The sequence below is a fragment of the Megalops cyprinoides genome, chromosome 3 (assembly GCF_013368585.1).
Source record: "Megalops cyprinoides isolate fMegCyp1 chromosome 3, fMegCyp1.pri, whole genome shotgun sequence".
Classification (NCBI taxonomy): domain Eukaryota; kingdom Metazoa; phylum Chordata; class Actinopteri; order Elopiformes; family Megalopidae; genus Megalops; species Megalops cyprinoides.
The window spans coordinates 28,130,279-28,151,563 of record NC_050585.1 but is presented as its reverse complement, the minus strand read 5'-3'; the positions used below and the strand labels follow the sequence as shown (position 1 = coordinate 28,151,563).

General features: G+C 40.3%; 2 protein-coding genes across 4 annotated transcripts; one reads left to right on the top strand and one right to left on the bottom strand.

The window, feature by feature from the left end:
• Positions 1-1,218: 1,218 nt before the first annotated feature.
• LOC118774353 (tyrosine-protein kinase BTK-like) lies at positions 1,219-17,756 on the bottom strand. Of its 3 annotated transcripts, none has more exons than XM_036523676.1 (18): positions 17,678-17,756; positions 12,317-12,482; positions 11,657-11,761; positions 9,932-10,013; positions 9,542-9,670; positions 9,058-9,113; positions 8,776-8,966; positions 8,276-8,338; positions 7,311-7,365; positions 6,697-6,776; positions 6,193-6,320; positions 5,685-5,759; positions 4,290-4,461; positions 3,940-4,156; positions 3,790-3,854; positions 2,395-2,513; positions 2,076-2,233; positions 1,219-1,844 (listed from the first exon to the last, which is right to left on the bottom strand). In XM_036523676.1, exons 2-18 carry the CDS (start codon positions 12,455-12,457, stop codon positions 1,773-1,775), a joined length of 1,908 nt encoding a protein of 635 aa, XP_036379569.1. In that variant the 5' UTR covers positions 12,458-12,482; positions 17,678-17,756; the 3' UTR covers positions 1,219-1,772. The 3 variants fall into 3 exon arrangements, with proteins under 3 accessions (XP_036379569.1, XP_036379571.1, XP_036379570.1); XM_036523678.1 differs by lacking the exon at positions 17,678-17,756 and adding an exon at positions 14,325-14,377; XM_036523677.1 differs by lacking the exon at positions 17,678-17,756 and adding an exon at positions 13,918-13,975.
• Positions 17,757-18,306: 550 nt separating this feature from the next.
• Positions 18,307-21,068, top strand: rpl36a (ribosomal protein L36A). The gene is made up of 5 exons (XM_036524801.1): positions 18,307-18,335; positions 19,121-19,226; positions 19,403-19,470; positions 19,723-19,845; positions 20,984-21,068. The coding sequence occupies exons 1-5, from the start codon at positions 18,333-18,335 to the stop codon at positions 21,002-21,004; spliced, it is 321 nt and encodes a 106-aa protein (XP_036380694.1). The 5' UTR covers positions 18,307-18,332; the 3' UTR covers positions 21,005-21,068.
• The last annotated feature ends 217 nt before the right edge of the window (positions 21,069-21,285 follow it).

Genomic DNA, 21,285 nt, shown 5'->3' with positions numbered 1-21,285 from the left:
ATTATTATTATATTTTAATTATTATTATATATTACTATAATTATTATTATAATTAACTGAATCATATTCCACCAAATCCAAAAGTAGTAGCACAGAGCCAAGTCATAGTATTCTCATGACATGTTTTGTCATACAATATGGCACCATGCCACAGCTAATTGGCCACCATTGTTATTTAATGACCATCACCTGATGAAATGTTATGAATAGATAGCCATGCATGGTGCTATTACAAACTATCTACTTATAGTGTTCGATCACAGACATATTGATAGTAAACAACAGGTGATTGTAACCAATTAGTTGGTGATTATGATTAAATGACAATATTGGTCAATAAGTTGTGCATTTTAGCCATATTGCATGGCAGAACAAGTCATGAGAATATGAATTACTGAGCTAGTTGTCATAACTCACCTCCAATTCCGTTTGTAGAACGGACAGAAATTGCTGTCCCCGTTCACACAACCAGGGTCGTGTTCACATTCTTCGGTGTCATGTGTTTTTCTTTTTGACTGTTTTTGCCGTAGAAATCACAGCACACACAAGGGCAGCTGTGGCCAAAAGCTGCTTCTGCTTGTGCTCCATTTCTCTTCTTGTAAATTTCTGCCAGGAGCATGATGGGAAATAATCTCAAAAGGAATCTAGTTGCAGTCTTGCAAATAGTGACCCTGCAAGATCCCCAGTCTTTGCAAAGTCATAGTCTGTGACTAAAAACTCTGTGACTAATGACACATTGTCTTTAGATGTGAGAGGGTGTCAGACTTTAGTACATTTACATTTAGTCTTTTAAAAGTCTTTTCAGAGTCTTGTCAAAGCCTTCTAGTTTATGGTTAGCATTAGTTACTACTACCATTTTAATAACAATATGTATTAATCCTATTTTTGATAACTGTTTCTACTGTTTTTGTTACCAACCAGACTTGTACAAAGCACAATATATAGACCTCAAGGACAATTTTTCATGTAGCATTCTTTGTTTGTGAGAGAAAAGTACAGGGCAGTACAAAAATGGTGAGTTCCTGATTATCTGGGTTCATGAAGGGAAGTGTGAAGTGGTATGAATGACTGAAAACATACATAATCCACAAAATGTCATTTTAATTCTTTATATTCCTTTTATATAGACAAGTAACATTTACCATTAACAACAACAAACATGCATTATTTGGCTTAATTCTAGTTTTAATTTCAGTGGTAGCATAATTTGTTGCCATCTTTGTCAATAATGTGTCTGCTTCCTGACCCTTACCCAGGTAATTCACAAACTGAATTATCCACACCCAGATAAATTGACTGTAGTCCAAATTTATTAAAGCATGGTCTACAATGCGAGGCATGAATTCTCATTTGTTGAAACAACACTTATCTGCACCATTTAAACATTGTGTATCACACAATGAATTAAGAATGAACCAAGTTGCTGCTTATGTCTATTACCATCTACATAAAATAAAAGACCATTTGCACATCGTGGTCACCTATCGAAAATATACTCAGAGGCCTAGAGATTAGTCCCGTAGCTTTCCATTAGCACAAGCATTTTAAATTAATCTGCAGTTCACATTGTTTTGGTCCTTTTGAGATCTGTAGCTGAAGACTACTTGCATGAGCAGAGGCCTAGCCCTCCAGATCTTCAGATGTGTGGATGTCCTGCTACTAGTGACTGTGTCAGATCATCATCATATTAGAGGCTCTTGAGCACTTTTCTTCTGTGAGGCAATAGCAGTTTAAGAAGCGGACTGGTACATGTCCATGGTTGACATGCCCTCTCACTGAAGGTCATACAGCAAATCTTCAATAGTCTTCACAAGGTCCTGAAAGGCTGGACGCTCTTCTGGTTTCTAAGAATCAACGAAATTAACATATGTTATGATGTTCAACGCACAAAGTTAGGAGCTAAGAATGAAAAGCGTTTCACAAAGGGTTGTGGCAAGGATGCTGGTATAGTAGAGGACTCAAAAAACAAAAAAAATAAAAAAATTCTTGTCACTGATTGATCTCTTTTAAAAAATGGTGGAGAGGCTACCCAAAAGACTGGTTCTGATGCATTTCATCAAGAGTACAGCACTCACCTCATGCCAACAGCTTGTCATGATACCATAAATTCTTTCATTGGCCAGCTGGGGGCGATACAGGCGCAGGCCACCAGACACCCTATCCACAATCTCTGTGTTACTCAGGCGTTCATAGGGCATCTTGCCCTGGGTGTAGACCTCCCACATCAGGACCCCTAGGTGGGTGAGAAAAATGAGGAACAATCCAGTAAGCCAACTCCAAAAAGCCCTGCTGAGAAGAAAGGAATGTTAAATCATCGCAAGCAAATACAATTCAGATGCGTGCCGTAAAGGGAAGGGCAGAGGAGAGTGAGAGATGAAAGTGACTCAGACAGACCGAAAGCCCAGACATCAGACTTGCTGCTGAACTTGCAGTAGAGCAGGACCTCTGGGGGAGACCAACGCACAGGAAACTTCGATCCTACAGAGCTTGTGTACTCATCGTCCAGTACATATCTGAAACAGGTGGGAAGAAGAGAGATGTCACAGGCCAGGAACAGCAAGGAGATGGACCTAGAAACTGTGTTCAACCCTTTCTAAAATATTTCCAACTGCCCCCTAGCGTGACTTATTTTAGCTTGTGCACATCTGCCGTTCTAGAAATTGGTTATGACGTCATAATAAACAGACTTTCTGCCCAGTGCTAGCAGCCCAGTTAGTTATACCAACTAAGAAGGCATAGAAGTTGGTTAATATCTGAACTACTATCCTTTACTAAAACTGGTTTAGTACATATAGAATAGCAGCAGATGTATACCCAAACCCAGTATTCTGTATGTGCACACACAATAGTCTGTTGTTCATTTCCCTTGGTGGGCGAAACATCAGCGAATGTGGATATGCTTCGTGGTACTCAGAAATATAGATACATAAATGTTAACTGTCTCATTTCAAAATATAGTTTTAAGAATACATGATGTGATATAAATTGTTTATAGTAAATATTTGTATACGTTATTTTGGAGATGAATAAACTTGCTTTATCCGTGGATGCATCAGTGCAGTCGTGCTGCTCAGTTGACTAAGCAAGTATAACATAGAAAAAAAATGGAATACCACAGTATTTGATATATTGAAATATTTAATCACACCCAGAAACACAGGATTTCAGTATTTTAATAACATACACGTTATTAAGCTTCTCATAGTTTTGCTATGTACAACATTTGCTGTACTTTCTAACATTAAATCACTGTTTCCTCAAAGCTAACGTTAGCTAGGATTTTTCCAATTTGAGAGTCAGAACTGTTTCCTCAAAGCTAACGTTAACTAGAATTTTTCCAATTTGAGAGTCAGAACTGTGTTATGCTACTTATGTTGTAACATATGCGAATCTGCATTGAAAAATAATCATATTGTATTTGTGGAATGTTTTTATGTGAAAAAGCAATGGGTTTACAATGAACGTTTCTTTGTTGCATCACTTGTAAATAGCCGTTTCAATCTAGTGTTCTAATCACACCGGTTTGACCATGCACTATAGGGATGACTCTAGAATGATCATACCCATTTCACTGTACGTGCAAAAGGGTTAAAGTATGGCATTTGGGTATAGGAGTTACATAACAAGGCACCTAGTCTACATCTTCTTTAGGCTGCATTGCCATTGTGGCATTTAGCATGGTTCTTAACGTGAACTGTTGGAGTAAATATCCAGCTATATATTATTTCTATTATGTTAGATCTTACCACTGATGATTTTAGTTAAAGAATAGAATTGTGGAATTCTTACCTTGACATTCCAAAGTCAGTGACTTTTATTGTCCCATTAGCAGCGACCAGGCAATTCCTAGCAGCCTGAAAACAAATGATGGATGGATATACATGGGGACGAACATGGTTTTATGGTTTATTAAGCAGAGCAGAGCATTCTGGCACTTACCAGGTCTCTGTGGATGTACTGATGTAACTCCAGGTAGGCCATACCCTCACTCACATCCTTGCACATCTCCAGGAGCTGGATTGCCGTTGGATTCTTGAGTGTATCCCGGAGGTAATTAAGCAGACAGCCACTGGAGAGGAACTCTGTCACGATGTAAATGGGCCTTTGTTTGGTGCAGACACCATACAGCTGAACCAGATTCTGGTGACAGAGTCTCCTAGTTTGACCAAGCACAAAGGAGACTAAATTGCAACACCTATGGTGCAGTTCATTTCACACAAGATGACATGCACAAGATGCCTCCATTGAGCTGTGTTGACTGCCAACAATCGCCTCAAACCCACACTCACATCATGACCTTGGCCTCCTCGATGAAGTCATCCTCTGACATGGAGCCTTCCTTGATCATTTTGATAGCCACTTCATGCCGACCCTTCCACTTGCCGTACTTCACCACACCGTACTGACCATTACCCAGCACCTTCATGAAGGTGAGATGGTGTGGGTCAATCTCCCAGTTACCTGAAGCCAGAGAGCGGAATAGGTCCAGATAACATACCTGGATATGTTCTCAAGGACTATGCAGAACAGCTGAAGGATGTCTTCACAGACATCTTTAACATCTCCCTCAGCCAAGCAGTAGTGCCCATCTGCCTCAAGAGTGCAACCATCATACCTGTGCCCAAGAAACCCAACCCAGTCTGCATGAATGACTTCCGTCCCTCGCTCTCACTCGCTCTCACTGGTCTTAGAACACATTAAGGCCCGCCTCCCCACAAATCTGGACCCCCTACAGTTACAGTACAGCTTAGAGAACCAACCAGTCCACAGACAACGCAATATACACCACTTTCCACCTCACCCTGTCCCATCAGGAAAACCGAGATGCCTACGCCAGACTCCTCTTCATCGACTTCAGCTCAGCCTTCAACACTATCATACCACAGCAACTGGTGGAAAAGCTGAGGTTGCTAGAGGTGGATACTGGCACCTGTAATTGGATCTTGGACTTCCTGACTGACACAAAGGCAGCAGTCAGTCACAGTCAGCAGCCACACATCAAGCACCATCTCAGTAAGCACAGGCTCACCCCAGGGCTGTGTCCTGAGCCCCCCGCTGTTCACCGTGCTGACCCACGACTGTAATGCCCGATTCAGCAACAACCACATCATCAAGTTCGCTGATGATACTACAATGGTGGGTCTCATCAGCAAAGGTGATGAGTCAGCATACAGGATGGAGGTGGAGCAGCTGACAGTGTGGTGCAACAGACACAACCTCTCCCTGAATGTTGACAAGACCAAGGAAATGGTCATCGACTTCAGGAAGGCCCACATAGTGCACCACCCCCTGCTGACCGTGGATGGTGTGGCCGTAGAGAGGGTCATTAGCACCAAGTTCCTGGGAGTGCACCTGGCGGATGATCTGTCCTCGACCACTATCGTCAAGAAGGCCCAACAACGGCTCCATTCCCTCCGGAGGCTCAAGCAGGCCAGCCTACCCATTCTGGCCCTCACCACCTTCTACAAGGGCACCATTGAAAGTGTTCTGACCTACTATATCACTGTCTGGTTCAGAAATGACAATAAAGGAAATCTAATGTAATCTAATCTAATCTAGGTAGGAGTGCCAAAACTGTACTCATGTTTACCCAGTTAGCATGGGAGGATAAAACACAGGTCAAGATCCAGGACATTTGTTGGGCTTCTCACTCTGATGTTGAAAGGAATTGCCCAAGCACTCACCATATCCCAGGCCAGCAGTGGAAGGCGTGCTTCGGGCCTGATTTGAGACAATGTGCTTCAGTCTGCTCACCATCCCTGCAAATGGGGCACACACAAAACACAGAGACTGTCCTGCAAGCTGTAAAGTATTCAGCTGCATTTGTTCTTAAAGGGTTTAGAGTGGTAAAATATTCATCTTCCTTGTTTTAACGTTAAACAATGAGTAATACATGTGTACTTTGTTTAAATTAAAAATAAAACTTGAAAAAATACATAGATTATTCATGATACATTTTTATGATAACTGCATCTGAGCTGAAGGGATTATTCAAAGCTTGTCTATGAACCCTTCCTGACAACACAGCAGTGTGTCTGGCAAATCCGTTTAGGTATTTAAGTATTCACATTGTCACAGAAAGAAGGTTTCACAGGTACTAAAGGTTCTATATAGTCCAAGGGAGTGAATTATTTCTTTTAGATTGCATTATCAGCATGAGAGGGGAACCCCTCATTTGGGGTTGAAGAGCACCTGCAGAATTGTGCTGGTGGTAGTTTATGAGCTCGGGAATACTGCTGAAGTTGTGCTTCTCTGCCAGGTAGAAAAGGCCCTGTTGTGTGATGCAGATGTTGTAGTGCCTGCAGCTGCCCGTTGTGTCCCTTAGAGAGGAGAGGAAAGCATGAGAACGTAAGTGCTGCACTGTTAGGGCTAGAGAGGGCCTTGTAGTTGCTGTATGCAGGGCTTCTGAAGCAAGGCTTACAGTACTTCTGCTTTGGTTGCTGTGAACTGCAAGTCAGAGACACTGCAGAAGGCCCCAGAAGGCCTGGAAATCCATCCAGGTTTTGCATGAAAGAAATTTACATGTTTTTTCCTCCAACGGTTTATGTTTCTGCTTTTAGTGTTCACTTCCTTGCAGTTCTCCTTTTTGTGAACTCACAAGTGTTTTCATTTTACCTCAAGGTCTAATTACACACGAGCACTCATTTTTATTGGTATAAAATGTCATTATTATTATCAAGCGTAGTCTGAGTTTACCCTCCACTTTTGGTGAAAACTGAGACGGTGTACTTTCCAGCTTTGCTTGAATCTCGCACCAAAAACCCACCATCTTTATTCTGCAAACACATGGATGAATAGATTAGTCTTTTCTACATTTTGATCTTGTCTGGAAGCGAACGATTGCTCAGATAACACACACCCACTGACTTAAAAAATATGCACACACTTTTATACTGTGTTTCCATGTACTCTTATCTTCCTGTGGTCAGAGCAAAAGTCTGTTTGTACTAAGGAAATGAATCAAGCATTTACCAATAAATGCATAGTTTGCCCACATTTCACAGCCATGGTTCTAGCAAGTCCCTGTGTATATTTGTTTTAACTCTAACCTGGTCGTTAATTAATTGGATTAGCAAGAGTAGTTTGCTCAAGATGATATAACAGAATACTGCTCTGGATGTGGCATCTCTTTAGGGCTATCTGTAACTTCTAGAAATAAAAAAAAATTCACATTTGTGCTAGTACTATCATCAGCCTAATGGTATTATTTATTGTTGACTTGTACATAGGTTAATAATGCTAATTAAAAGATATTCCAAGAGTTGAAGACAAGTATTCCTGTCTCTTCCTGCAAAGGGGCCAACACTCACCTCTGTCCTTAACAGCTCCTCCGCCTGACTGCGGTTCGTGTTCTTGCAATACCATCTATAGAGGGAAGAGAGGAACAGACAGGCTTTCAACACCAGGGGCAGTGTCATAAGGCCACCAGACATCATAGGACTTTCTTTCTCGTCTCAGTTCAGGAACATTGTGTGATTATGTTCAATAATTTCTCTCTTCCTTTTTTCTTTTTTTTGTACAGATCTGGACTTTGTCAATTAATTACTGGTTCCTGTGTATCCTAAAGTAGGGTTATGAATACGAAATCTGCATTTTAAGTATACTTGCTAATGTTTTCCAAGTCATCAGACACCCTTTTGCATGTACTGTATCTGTTAACCAATGATAGTTAATATGTACTGATGAATTTCATTACATGAGGTAACAAGAATTAAACATTTGATATGGCTCACAGAGTCTTCTGACACAAACATCTCACATATTACACTTAACATTTAAGAAACAGAAAAGTTTTCAGCGCAGCTCTATAGTTGTCATCCAGGTTTACGTTTTATTGGTAAATTGATAAAACAAATAGATCCTCTTAGATTATGTCACATAATTTGTAATGTATGCATGGTGTCTTCACATGTCATTATATTAGGCATTTGAGGGTTTCTGGTATTATTTTTTTGGAATTCAAGAAAATTAAGATCTTTCAATGGTCAAAACCCAAATACAGATTTGGTTTTATGACTGTGCATTTATTAAATAAACTGTGTGTCTACTGAAGAATCATATATTTGTAGATGTAAAAAGTGCATGTCCTCAGCTGAGTTGTGCAGGAGTGTTTAGCAGTGGTAAAGTACTACTGTCTCTGGAGGAAAACCTCTGACATGTACAGGAAATCCTCTCTAGTGCAGCATTTTTGCATGTTGATAGGCAGGGAAAACCCTGGCTTATAGTGTTTGGTCTCTTTCCGGAAGGCCTTGATGCGGCTGAATGTCTTACTTACTCAAAGTTCTCAAGCTTATTTCCAGCTTCGAAAACAAAATTGCTGGGAATGAAGCCCTCCTTGCTAGAGAAAAAAACAGAAATAGTGAAAATGTGCCAGAACAAGTCATACCCACATCAGACATTCCTTTTTGGGGGTCTGCAATACAGTTTCTTTTAAAATACATCTAAATAACAGATAAAGATGAACTCCAGGCAGGGTAATTGCTTTTTGTTTCTTGCAGGCAGTTTTAGAAAAATTATTTGCTCTAGATATTCATATATGGTTGCATGCCTTCAGACCCCTCTTTGCCAATGTTCGTCCACCCTTGTAATTCATCAATTAGATTCCTCACATTAGGCCACCATGGCAGAGCTATGCAACTGCAATCTTACAGCACATGATAACAGGAAGGCATATTGTGTTTTTGCTATATACAGTTCAAGTAATAAAGAGACCACCCCACTGCCACTGCACTCTCCACCCATGCACTCTGCTCTTTGGCCCCCTGGGTCTCTCACCCATATCTGTCCCGGGCTCTCCACCAGTGGTTTTCCAGCATTTCTAGGATGGTGTATTCCTCTCCCCTTCTCAGCTCCAGGTCTTGTTCAGTCATGGGTGTGTAATCATACTGTGCAATAACTATCTTTCCTTGGCCTGGGGTGGCCCGTGGGGGTGGGGGCTGTGGAGGAACATGCCTGGGAGTCTTCTCCTGGGTGCGATCAGGGGAAAAAGGGTAACAAGTCATTTACCTTAGCGTGTTCATTTCCTCAGCTAAAGAATTGTGGGGCAACAATACAAACCTCTTCTGGGGTAGGATGTGGGGGTTTCCTGGATTTCCGTCGCTTACTCATACATCCTTGAAGTAGAGAGAGGGGAGACCAAGATATATGGTAATGATAACAGCAATCGGGACCATATCTTCTGTCTTAAACTGTTATCCCCCAAACAGCTTAGCTGAAGTTTTCTTGCTTTTGGTTTTAGTTACCTTTCAGCATGACTTATTAACCGTCACAGGTCTCAAAGGACTTAAGTCAGCATATAGTCAGAAACCATCACTTGTATTCGTACTACAAACAGCAATGCACAGTAGTATAAACAGAAATGTGTGATGTTTAATTCAGCAACACAGACACAGAAACTTTCATATATCTAGAGAAGTACTGAGATGATGTGGATAACACCTGCTGCATGACTTAAAGGACTGAAAGCTTTAGTTTGTGAAGTTATGCTCACTAATGATGGTTTGTGCAGGAACCTGCTTTGGTGCTCTTTTGCACCACTGACCTCCATTCCTGGCATCCAGCACTTGGCAACCCATGGCCTGCTTGACCTCCTGCTTGCAGCACAACCACATCCCATCCATCCAGAAGCATGGGTGATACTTCTGTGCCAGGTCCTTATTAAACCGTACCACTGTGGCCAGAGGAGGTGTGGGGGCAAACATTCATAATGAATAATCAATAGAACTGGCATAAATTAGTAGCTGTTTGCGCACCGAAGGGAAAATCTACATTAAAAACTCAGTCAGGATATAACCTGCATTGTTATTAAGGGGAATACCCATGGTTTTGCTATGCCTACTCTCTCATTTGGTACTGAATTGAGTCAGGTGACAAATGTAATTATGGTTTTGGCTTAGACCTCTTCCAGGCTTAAGCTTGAGCAACCACTAACCGTGTTTTAGCTTGTGTATCCAGCGTCTCCTAATCTCATCGTTCCTGGCAAAGATGTAAAGTGGTCCTTCATCATAGATGATCTATGAGGAGAGAATAATAGGTTACATCATTTTCTATGTTTTCCTCATCTTTCTCTAAAAGGATATTGACACACTACTGTGTACAATCATTTTCTTCCAATTCTCACAAAATTCTCAAAAGTTTGCATATTGAACTGGAAATAAGAGGTTCAGGTGGCCATCACTTGAGATCAGAGTCTTTTAGTGTGGATATTAATTTGTTTCCTGTAGATCTCTTGGAGAAACTGTTATACAGTGACTTCAAAATGAGAATGATCACATGCTAAAACACAGGAGGTATGTGCTGGTAATACAAGCAACAATATGGAAAAGTGTAAAAATGAGAAGGAAATGGTTGAGTGAATTAGCATGGGTCTTCAATGACTTCAATGCACACAATGCCGTGCTATTTAAAGAGTTGTACATCTGTGTCGCTGCCTCCCAGTCCTCTTCTGACTGTATGGCACAAAGCCTTTTTGCAGGAAGTTGGAAATGAAACCCACTAGACTGTGCACATCAAAATGACACTGGCTGCACTCACAAGAGCTCCGAATATAACAATAGTCTTCATATTGAAAGTGAGGTTGGGTCAAAACAAATAACATATAATGTTACATCATGTGCAACTAGACTTGATAATTATAAATCACTCTTGTTTCCAAGCTTGACTGTCACTTCCCTTAATATTAAAAATAATTCTTAATAATATAAAAACAGATCCTGCATTTGGTAGTTTAGTCTGGACAGGCAGTTGCATTTGAAGACAAGTGGTGCTCAGGTCCTGTGCTTTGGCAGCCCGTTTGCAGCTGTGCACTTGAAACCTGCCAGTCAGCTCTGCCTGAAATTTAAGGAGAGCAAGTTTTACTTCTCCTTTTTGCTTTTCCATGGTTAGCATGAGAAGCAAAGAATTACTATCTCAGAGGTCTGCAATGACTGATGGTTCTGGTTGTCTCTGCAACTGCTCTCCAGGCTTAATGTTCAGGCAGTGATGTGTTTATTGGTCACCTTCAATATCTCCTGTGCAATAGTACTCTCCAGTGCTGTACTTATGCAAAAGGAAAAGCAGTGTTTGCATAAGTGGAAAGGGCAAGCATACTTGCCAGTCAAGAAGAGGTATGGTCATTGTGGCTATCAATCATGTACGTGTGGAGATGACTCAATCAACATAGCAGGTCCAGTAAACCATGCCAGTGCAAGTGATGGTGAGAAGACAAGTCATCATAGAGACATACAGTAAGGCACATATTTTTATCTTTTTTTGGAGCTATCTCTTTATTTCCTCTACTGATACCTCAGACTGGAGCTAGAACATGGTGCCTTACCCAGACAAAAATCCATTTGTATTAGTGGATTACAAAGGGTGTGCAACTGTGGGTAGTATAAATAAAATGCACAAATGAATAATAAGTAATCAAATTAATGGAGTGGAAAAACAGATGAAATCAGCAAACGTTTTTACCCCAAGCTGTTAAGTCAATTCAGCCTGACTTCCAATGTGGTATTGCTGTCCCCCGCCCAACACCCCCCCCCCCCCAACAATCCTCAGTATTTAAAATATCCCAAACTCTGTGGGAATAGATACTTATATATAGATCAGTGGCTTCAGTGGGGTACAAAGGGAGGTCAGCACTGCAGGACACTGGTGTCAAACAGATGCAACTGACCTGGAAGGGATACTGTCGCTCTGCAGGTGCGCTCTCTTCCGGAAGCACTGTCTCGACACACTTGATCTTTTCAATGTCCACCGACCCTTTCAGGCACTTCCTTTTCTGCACGGATGCCAAGTAAAAACAGAAGATTGGAGAGCGATCAGTGTATTGATGCATTTAAAGAGCACACCTGCGGCTTCTTCTTCTCCTTAGTTAATTGATAGTTTTACCTCACAAATATCACTTAACTGATACCTCTGTTTGGAATTTGAAAGATTTTTTTTTAACAAAACAGAACAATGGCTAACAGCTCTGGGGAAAGTGGTTATTTGGACAAACCATTAACACACTTAGTCTATGACCCTTACAGGACTGACTTATAAATGTGGTATACATCTGCCAGTTACTGGTCCCAATCCCTGGGTTTTATACTCTCAGAGAATCACTTTTAAGTGCAAATGGAGATCCTATAGATCTTACAGATAATCAGCATTATGTCATTGTGCATATGACATATATGTGCAAAAGACCAACTATTTCTATGAAGATATAGCAGTACCCCCCCCCCCCCCCCCCCCCAAAAAAAACAAATGATAATCATCAACAGAGCAACAGAAATATAATGATACTCAGTAGATACTTAGTGATGTAGCTGCTGGTTTTATGAATACCCACCCCCTTGTCCGCATCGTAATCATAGTAGGAGATCTTTTCCTGTGTCAATATGAACAACCTTTCCTTGAAATTTAGAGGTGATGTTTTCTTCTTCTGCTGGGAGCGCTTTATAAAAATGTCTTCAAGTATATTGTCTGACATTGTCCAGTCAGCTTAGGGTTAGGCTCTGGAGACAGAACACAGATTGTTACTTTAGAGCAATACAAACAAGCTTTAAATGTGTCCCTCTGCTTCAAACAGTGAAACTGAAAGCCAGAACCAAGGGGCTGAAATCTGTCTCACATCAGTCAGATTTGTAATGATCCCCTGTCCAGAGTTTTTATGTCCGAATGTGTTTCCTGTCAGTTATAAAGTTGTTATGCTTGTTGCAACTGAACAAGCATAATTTCCTCAATTACCTCATTTCTTATATCCCTATTGAAAATGCATGACATAGCTAAGCAACACAAGGCCTTCCCTTGGCCTGCACTGAACGTATTGAATCTCCTACACATAATGTGTGCATGTACAAATGTAGAAATATTCATCAAAATGGATTTTGGATAAACATTAAATCATACACTTTTCAGACAATGAGAACTGTTGTGTTCACAAACTAGTCACAGAATCTCCCTGATTCAGCTCTGCCTTGCCATTAGACTGTAAGAAATACAGTAACTATATGCATCCATTCTCTGGATGACCCTGCTGCATACTACCATCATAACAGCCTTGTTAATGCCTCTCAGTAACATGGGGTCTGGAACATGACCTCTGGACATAATAAAGACCCATTGTTTAAGGTTTCCTTTACTTGTGCATTCCTGCTTTCACCAGTTCTAGCACTAGCCAACTTTTTTTGTTAAATTTACTGTTAAATCCCAAATCCATTTTATTGCTAATTTTCCTTTCCTTGAAGCTGTCCACAAAACTAGTTTCATAACACCCTATTTAGATCCAGTAGTATTGACATAGTAGATAGTAAGGAGGTTGATGAAAGATGGCAATCCCCTGGTAGTTTGCTGGCTGGCACCATTAGTGTACTAAATGGAAACCTTGCCTTTCTCAATTATTTCAGTCCTGGGAAAGCAAGTCATCTTTTAGCTATAAAAATTATACTCATCTCTGCAATCATTCTTGTCTCAGATATTATAGCATCTTTGTTGATTAAAAAGGGGCATGGAGGATGAGAGTATGGATATCCATGTTTCTCTTATCGAAAAATCACAATACTTGTGTCCTGCAGTACGAGAATGGAAGCTCACAGTGTGGTATTCCCCCCTCCTCTTGTTGGCTGACAGCTTCTACCAAACTCTGCTAACCATGATCAAACCCTCAGCATCTAACACTTAGAGAAGCCCAGTGTAATAATGCATTTACATGCTCTCACAGACACAAATACACAGACTCAATCATTGTGTTGTGTTTAAAACCTTTTTTTGCCCATCATACATGCATGCATATATTGAGAGAGGATACTCTACCAAAATTCTAACACTGCCAGGAGCAAACTTACAGCAGCAAACCTTTCATTCACATTTCCTTCAAGCTGTTCCTCTTCACGTAACACATGCAACTCTTCCACTGAGCATTTCACTTCTACATAAAACCAACGGCCTTACCTTTATGTCCCAATTACTAACAGATGATGAGCTGAGAATAGCAGGTCTCTGTCAGCCATCTGTCTGAGCAGACTATGGTATACAGATGTAAAGAGTTGCCCATTTGAAAGAAGCTCCTCTAACCATTTCCTGCTGTCAACCGCTGCTGATTATCAGCTACTCGGCACACTACTAACACATCTTGTCACCCCAAGCTTGTCCCAAGTGCCTTTCCCTTTAATGTCTCAGTATTCATACTTGTGGTGTCACATTGTGCAAACTGGTACAAGGATGTATCGTTTTTATAATAAACATTTCTCTTATGTTACAAATCTTGCAAATCATTGAAGCTTACAAAAATATTGAAGCAAAATGCAATAACAGCCCCACATACAGTATCAGAGGTGTCATAATGAAAAATTACTTACATGTTAAAGTAAAATAAATCTGCTGTATGTGTCTCTCTTCAGCTCAATTTTATTTTGTATTTTGACAGTCTTTTATCATATTCATCTAGGTTTTTGTGAAAACACAGGAAAGTTGCATCATTCTTGCAGTACAATACTTCACTTCAGGCACGGAAATGCAGTTTGTTGAGTTTTGAAACACACTAGTGAAGACTTTGCAGCTTGAACTGCAGTGTTAAATTGCTTGAAAACTCCAATATTAAACCTCTGGAAAATATCTGAAGATAAAAAATGTTCCTAAGAAGAATGAAGTTTTCTCAGGCCTCAATAAGAATCTTCTTTATAGTACACTGAGCACTGTCACTCATAAATAAATAAGGGGTGAACGGGGGTAAAATACAGAGGCAGACTGCCTCTGTGAATAATACACATCATTCTCTTTGAGAGAGGGAATATGTTCAGACAGCTTAGACTCGACTTTCTAAGTGCCTAACTTGCATTGTAACAGACACCAGATGCTGTTGTCTTGGGCTGACATGTTCAGTAAACACAACAGCTCCTCTCATCGAGTAGTGTCGTGAAGGATTGTCAACAGAAATTTCTAAAAGGGAGGACTGTGCTAAACAAGTCTTTTGGACTTAAAGGATATTTCTCAATTCAGATCGGGCTCATGATAACATATACTTGCATTTTCAGAAAGCATTTGACTGTGAAGTGAGAGATCAGCCAGAATTAACAAAATTATCTCAGAGAATTTGAAATAGACTTCATCTTAGAATAAAGCAAATGATAAGAAGTATCATATCTGTGTAAGGTGCTGTAGGAAGTGTAGTTCTGTAGAGACTGAATGTTGTTCCTTTTGGTGATCTTGCTAAAGATCTGTCAGTAATTAGTTGAGGGTAAAGTTCACATTGACACAGGTATTTTTCACGCAGAGAGGTATTAATGTATGGAATGCCTTTCTGCTATTTGTAGCAGAGTAGAGACCATCAGAGAGTTCAGGACCAGTGTGCAATGGATGCTTGACCAATTATCCTCAACATTATTTATCAGTACGCATAAATTCAGCCTCATTGGGGCAGGGAGGTCAATAAGCTACAGGTAATCGAGTGATCTATCTTATGGCAAAACCCACATTTTCACAGAACAAAAAAGATACTTAAAAATCATGACATTGATAAATGAGCAGCAGAACATTATTATTCATTAGGCTACTCACCAGTACCAGAAAGGAAAGGTGCACAAGCATTCATTTTAGCCTATTTTTGAACATGCTTCACCAGCATGACAAACACCTTTTGCAGGCACAAAAATGAAAAAAAGCCACTTGTGCCAGGGGCACATCTTTGGGGACCACTGCTTTAGACTACAGGCAAATTTAACGAAAACAGATGGGCTGAATGACCTATTTTCATCATTGAAATTTTATATTCTTATGTTTTAGAGTCTTATGACTCTCATTAGAAGCATCCTGACATAGATTGGATCATGAACAGAATGTACTTTAGTTGTATTGAAATCTGCTCATGAGAAAAACACTAGCTTTTAGTAAGTATCTGGTAATGAATGCATACGAGACTAAATATATTTGCATTTATTTGAAAGCATAACACTATAAACATAGGGTGACATTTGTGTGTTGGAACATGCTGCCCCTCATATTGTATATTTTGATGTCATGTGGGGAGTCATAAAACATATTGCAAAGGGACTTTGCTCTTCTTTAGAATTGTATCAGTCTATATTTGCTAAAAACTGTAGTGCAATAGCCCCTTCACAACTGTTGAATCAGCTGTAAAAAGCTGGAAAGCAGTCCAGTGGTTTAGTTTCTCCCCCACTCTTCTGCTGATGAAATCAGTTTAGTTTAACCGCCCCCTGAAAACACCGCCTCTCTCAACTCTTCTGTATGTTTCTGGGTGAAGCATGTTCCCATGCATTAACTGGCTAATCCTGTCATGCTGTCTGTATTAGCAAGGGTGGTATGGAAGCCGTCGGTATTGTGTTGGAACACCAAATTCCAGACACAGTCTAAGGGCGTCTTAGACTTATTAAAGCCACTGACATCCTGCGCATCTGAAGTGGCCAATCCGAGCATTAGACCAATCTTCTGAGGCTGAAGTGACTAATGTACTATGATAATCTCAATTGGTAGAACACAACCATGTCTTGTTTTCAGATAGTGACAGTGGTTGTCTTTCACATTTCCCAGCACTTCACATTTCCTTGGAAAAAACAATGACACCAGAAACATGCTTTACCATGCTCCTCTGGAGACCAAACTATCTGAATTAATGTAGTTCTGCATCTAGCCACTATGCTAAATACACCTCAGGTGTACAGATCCAAACCACATGGTAGGACAGTCAGCTTCTCAGCCAGAGCCACTGAAGAAGAGTGAAGAAAGGGGCAATGAAAGCATGATTTTGATATGACATTTAATGAGGATGTGACCTCTTTAACGTCATAGCAGAATGTTCACTTCACATATGAAATTACTGGAAACATGAGAGGTAGAGTCTAGAGACTTTTTCTCTCAAACAGTTTCAAATAGAGCCTTGGGCATCTGATTTGCCTTACACTCAAGCTCTTAATTAGCTCATTAAATCAAAGAGTCATTTAATTAGACGAAAGATCCTTGTTTGATTGGACTAAACGCCATATTCTTACTTCTCTATCTTTATAGATTCACACATGCCTACACATCATCCAAAACAGAGTTCTGCACCTGTTGTTTTAGGGAATACCTTTCTTTTTTTACTATAATGAACATTACAACTACAAATAGACACAACTACAAATAAATGCAACATTAATTATTTCTAGCCACATGGGCATTAATTACAATAACAAGTGACATAAATTCAATTTTTATTTTTTAAAGGTAAAAAAAATACCATAAGGTAAGATGGAATCATAGCCAGTAACCAAGATATGTAAAACCTTTTGGGTAACTATCTGAGGGGAAATCCTCCATAGAGGAAAAATTATTGGTTATTATTTGGATAATATTAATAAATTACTAGAACAATAAAACTATAAAATAAATACTGTTACTAGAACAATAAAAGAGGCAGGCTTCAGACTTTACATGATATGTGAGCAATAACTGGAGAAAGCAGGCACACAGCTTTGATTACCATTATTATCATTATTATACAAACGTCTGAAGAGACTAATTATTGCCTCATGCAGGTAAATGTAGCCTTCCATGGAGGCCAACGAGTAACACAGTATCCTTGCTATGGTGCAATAGAATGAAGAATATTGGATACATCTGCAGTTCTACCACAGTGCAGCCAAATCCACTCCACCCTCAACCTGCTATAGTGGGACCCCTAATGCTGACAGTGCAGATAGCATTGATAGGACCTTACCTCCTTTCTGACAGTAGATTGACTGTATCGTGAGGCCAGAAGAGACAGCACATAAGCCTATACACTCTCATTCCACCGGTGTCTGTTGCAGCTAGAGACCAAACCCCACCCTTTCATAAGAACTGGCCTTACTCATTTCCCCTTTTGCTTCCTGCTTATTTTCATATTCCTTCCCTAGCTTCTGAAGTCTTAAGTCAGAGGTTAAGCACTGGAGCATCCTAATGAACCAAGTCTACATAAATATTTTGTTTTTTTACTTGCATTTAATTTGGAGGATAAGCAATATAAGATTATATTGCAATGGTAGAATGAATATTTGAATGGATGAATTATTTTCTATGTGACCTGCATAATTGCTCCTTTGTAAAATGCAATCTTTTTTATCGAGCTGATGGCAACGATTGTGTGATGCATGCCCATCAGTGGAAAGCAACTTTTGTAATGTAATAGTTATTCAAAGTATTCCATTTACACAGCTTTCCGTGTGATAAAAGATGTTTCACGCTGAACTCTTTGTCTTTGGCTTTATACATCCACGCCACACGATGGCAACCGTTTGCATCATGCGGTTAGTCATTTGAGACTACAGATGAGCTTTGAAAGTGCTTCCGGAACCTGACTTCCTCCTCTTCGCCTCTGCTACAGGAGGGCAAACATGGTGAGAAGAAGTTCAGCAGCGACGCTATTAGCAATCTACATCAATCTTACGAACTCGTATTTAACGTTAGCGTGTTGATGTACTGTATGTTTCGTATGTTCTCTCGCCGACGCACATATCTCATTAGTGTTCCATTTAAGTGTAGCATTAATGGTGATGGTTTATTTTAAAAGTGTCACTGGTTTCATTGAACACTATACAGCAAAATATGGCCGCCCTGAAGTGAATTTCTTCTGAATTCCATATTACTCCATTTTTCCCATCCTAGAAGGCAGTCGGTTATACGTAGAGACTATTTATACACATATTTACTCCTGTGGCCTGAAACATCGAAATTCATTCCTCGGTTTCTGTGCTAGCTACCTACTTTCCCCCTAGCCGAGTTCAAGGCATATGTTGTGGCTAAATTACAACTACAACAATTACAAGTTAGCACGGTGAACATCTGAATTCCAAATGCCATTAAATCTTATTTTTACGTCACCGTACGTGGCTGTCTTAATTTCATATCCAGTGCAATGGAAAGCAGGCTGACATTTGATCACAGTCCTAACTTGTCATTTCATGCTGTTGCCGTGTAAGAGGGAGTCCACTCAAATATGACTTGGCTAGCTTCCGGAATAGGACCTACTGTATTCGCAGAAAGTCTTTTTCGTTTGTAGGGCTAGCTATTTGTGTAAACTTTATTCAAGCGTTCCGCTAATGTTAGTTGTCCATGGTGCAAGGAGCGAGCTACCCGGAATGTAGTGTTTCTCCCCGTGCTCTAACGCATAGCTTTGTCTCAGGTGAACGTGCCGAAGACTCGCAGGACATACTGCAAGAAGTGCAAGAGGCACCAGCCTCACAAAGTTACCCAGTACAAGAAGGGCAAGGACTCCCTTTACGCACAGGGTAAGCGGAAGGTCTACGTTTTTGTGTCTGATGTCGCTCGTCCTCATTGCTAGCTGCACACAAATCAGTTTCACTGTACAAGTAAGAATAAATAACTGCTTTTTCAAGTTGATCTGAGACAGCTGAAGTACAGTGGATCAAAACCTCCATACACTGACCCATGTCTGTCTTTACAGGTAAGAGGAGATACGACAGGAAGCAGAGTGGCTATGGTGGTCAAACGAAGCCTATTTTCCGGAAGAAGGTAATTTATCGGCCGAGTCTCTACAGTGTAATTACATTAGGCTGGGCAGCAGGGTGAATTGATTCAACAGTGGGATTGTAAACCGGAGGTGATAGTGTGTTCAGATCTTTTCGTGGCTCCCATAACTCACGAGAAAGACACTTGTTTGCTGAATATTTGTAAGTTGCACTTTGCAAAACTGCAGGCTAGAGTTAGCATGTATGACGTTATACATGTATATAACGTGGTTAAATGATTGAATGTCTGTGTCAGGCTAAGACCACGAAAAAGATCGTGTTGAGGCTGGAGTGCGTGGAGCCCAACTGCAGGTCCAAAAGAATGCTGGCCATCAAGAGATGCAAGCACTTTGAACTGGGAGGAGACAAAAAGAGAAAGGTAAGAAAGATACCTTGCAGCATAAGATTTTGGAGCTTAATAGTTTTAATTTTTCTGAACTATAATGACTGACCTCGTCTGTGATCAAATAGCTTTGCTTCAAATGGGCATTGGTACTGTGGGCTCATTTCTGTTGAATGCCTTGGCTGTTTTTAGTTTTTGTTGTTGGAAAGTGGTCTTCATGACCAGTTGGGAAAAAGTGTGCTGGTGTCATAGTCTTATTGAACAACAGTCACTTATGTTTGGGTGCCCTTATGGCAGTGTTTCATCAATGAAGATTGACTGCTTGTTGGAATCTGACAGATAAACAAAGTTCCAGAAGACATTTATTTGAAAGCTTTCCAATTTCAGGAATGGACTGATTACAGTTAAAACAAGCCTGATGTATAAAACCACAAAGACACATCAACAGAAAAATGGTTCACCTCTAATACTATGCTGTTACTTAACAGTCATTGAAATCAGTTTGTGTTGTGGTGTCTGGCGTCATTTTCATCAGAACACTTCTTGATTGTGGGGATTTAGTGTTGGCATACATGCACAAGGCAGATGCTGGCCATAATGTTTTTGAATGTAGCAGGTAATGGTGTGTTTGCTCAAACAGGCTGAATATGCAATGAATTGTGTAAGCTTGTAGATGTTATTTCACCTGTTGTCCTGCTTTATTGAGGGGAGTTATAAAAATGTATTCCTGGGGAAGTGAGTGGCTCAGTCGGCACGCTTGTCTTGAGCGCAGGCTTGTTGCCTGGGTTTGATATTGGCCGTGTCATCCACTGATAGTGACTGGGTGCCACAACTCCTATCCACCAGTTAGTGACCACAATTACAATTGGTGTACAATTTGTTTTTCACCCAGTTAAATTGGTGTGTGGAAAAAATACTCTTACCTCACATTTGAAAATACACCAGCTGCAAGGAATGTGTTATCACTCTTGTACTCTGTGTAGTTATCCATGTTGATTTATTAAAGAAAAAACGTCATTGTAAATCACCCCAGTGCTTAGTTTTTTTGAAGAGCACCTTAATGTGAGTCGGTTGGTCAAACAATTGTTGATTGAATATTCAACTATTTAAACTGTAAATGAATATACTGAAAAACCTGTATGGCCTACTAATGGTAATTTTTTATGTCTTTCAGGGCCAGGTTATCCAGTTCTAAGCTGCAGCGTGGTCTTTTTGTGGACTTTTCCATCATTGTCAATAAAACTTGAAATGGACCAGGAGCTGTCTGTCATTTAATACACTGGGAATCATTACCATGAAACAACAGCACATCAGGAACCTGAGAATTCATGCTGAATGGGTGGGGGATGGCTGCTGTGTGGCTTTGTTTGACATCACAGTAGTTTTTCAAAGCCGCGTGTATTGGTTTGTCGATGGAGTACGCATAAACCTCGAGCTGGTGCTCCCTGTCTTGTTTTAACACGGTGGTATGTAAAT

Coding starts and splice junctions, on each gene's coding strand:
- LOC118774353 (XM_036523676.1), bottom strand. CDS start 12,457: ATGTCAGACAATATACTTGAAGACATTTTTATAAAGCGCTCCCAGCAG. Junction 9,671..9,931: donor GATACACAAGCTAAAACACG/GTTAGTGGTTGC, acceptor CTCTGGCCACAG/TGGTACGGTTTAATAAGGAC. Junction 9,114..9,541: donor GCTGGATGCCAGGAATGGAG/GTCAGTGGTGCA, acceptor CTCTACTTCAAG/GATGTATGAGTAAGCGACGG.
- rpl36a (XM_036524801.1), top strand. Junction 19,471..19,722: donor AGCCTATTTTCCGGAAGAAG/GTAATTTATCGG, acceptor TGTCTGTGTCAG/GCTAAGACCACGAAAAAGAT. Junction 19,846..20,983: donor GAGGAGACAAAAAGAGAAAG/GTAAGAAAGATA, acceptor TATGTCTTTCAG/GGCCAGGTTATCCAGTTCTA.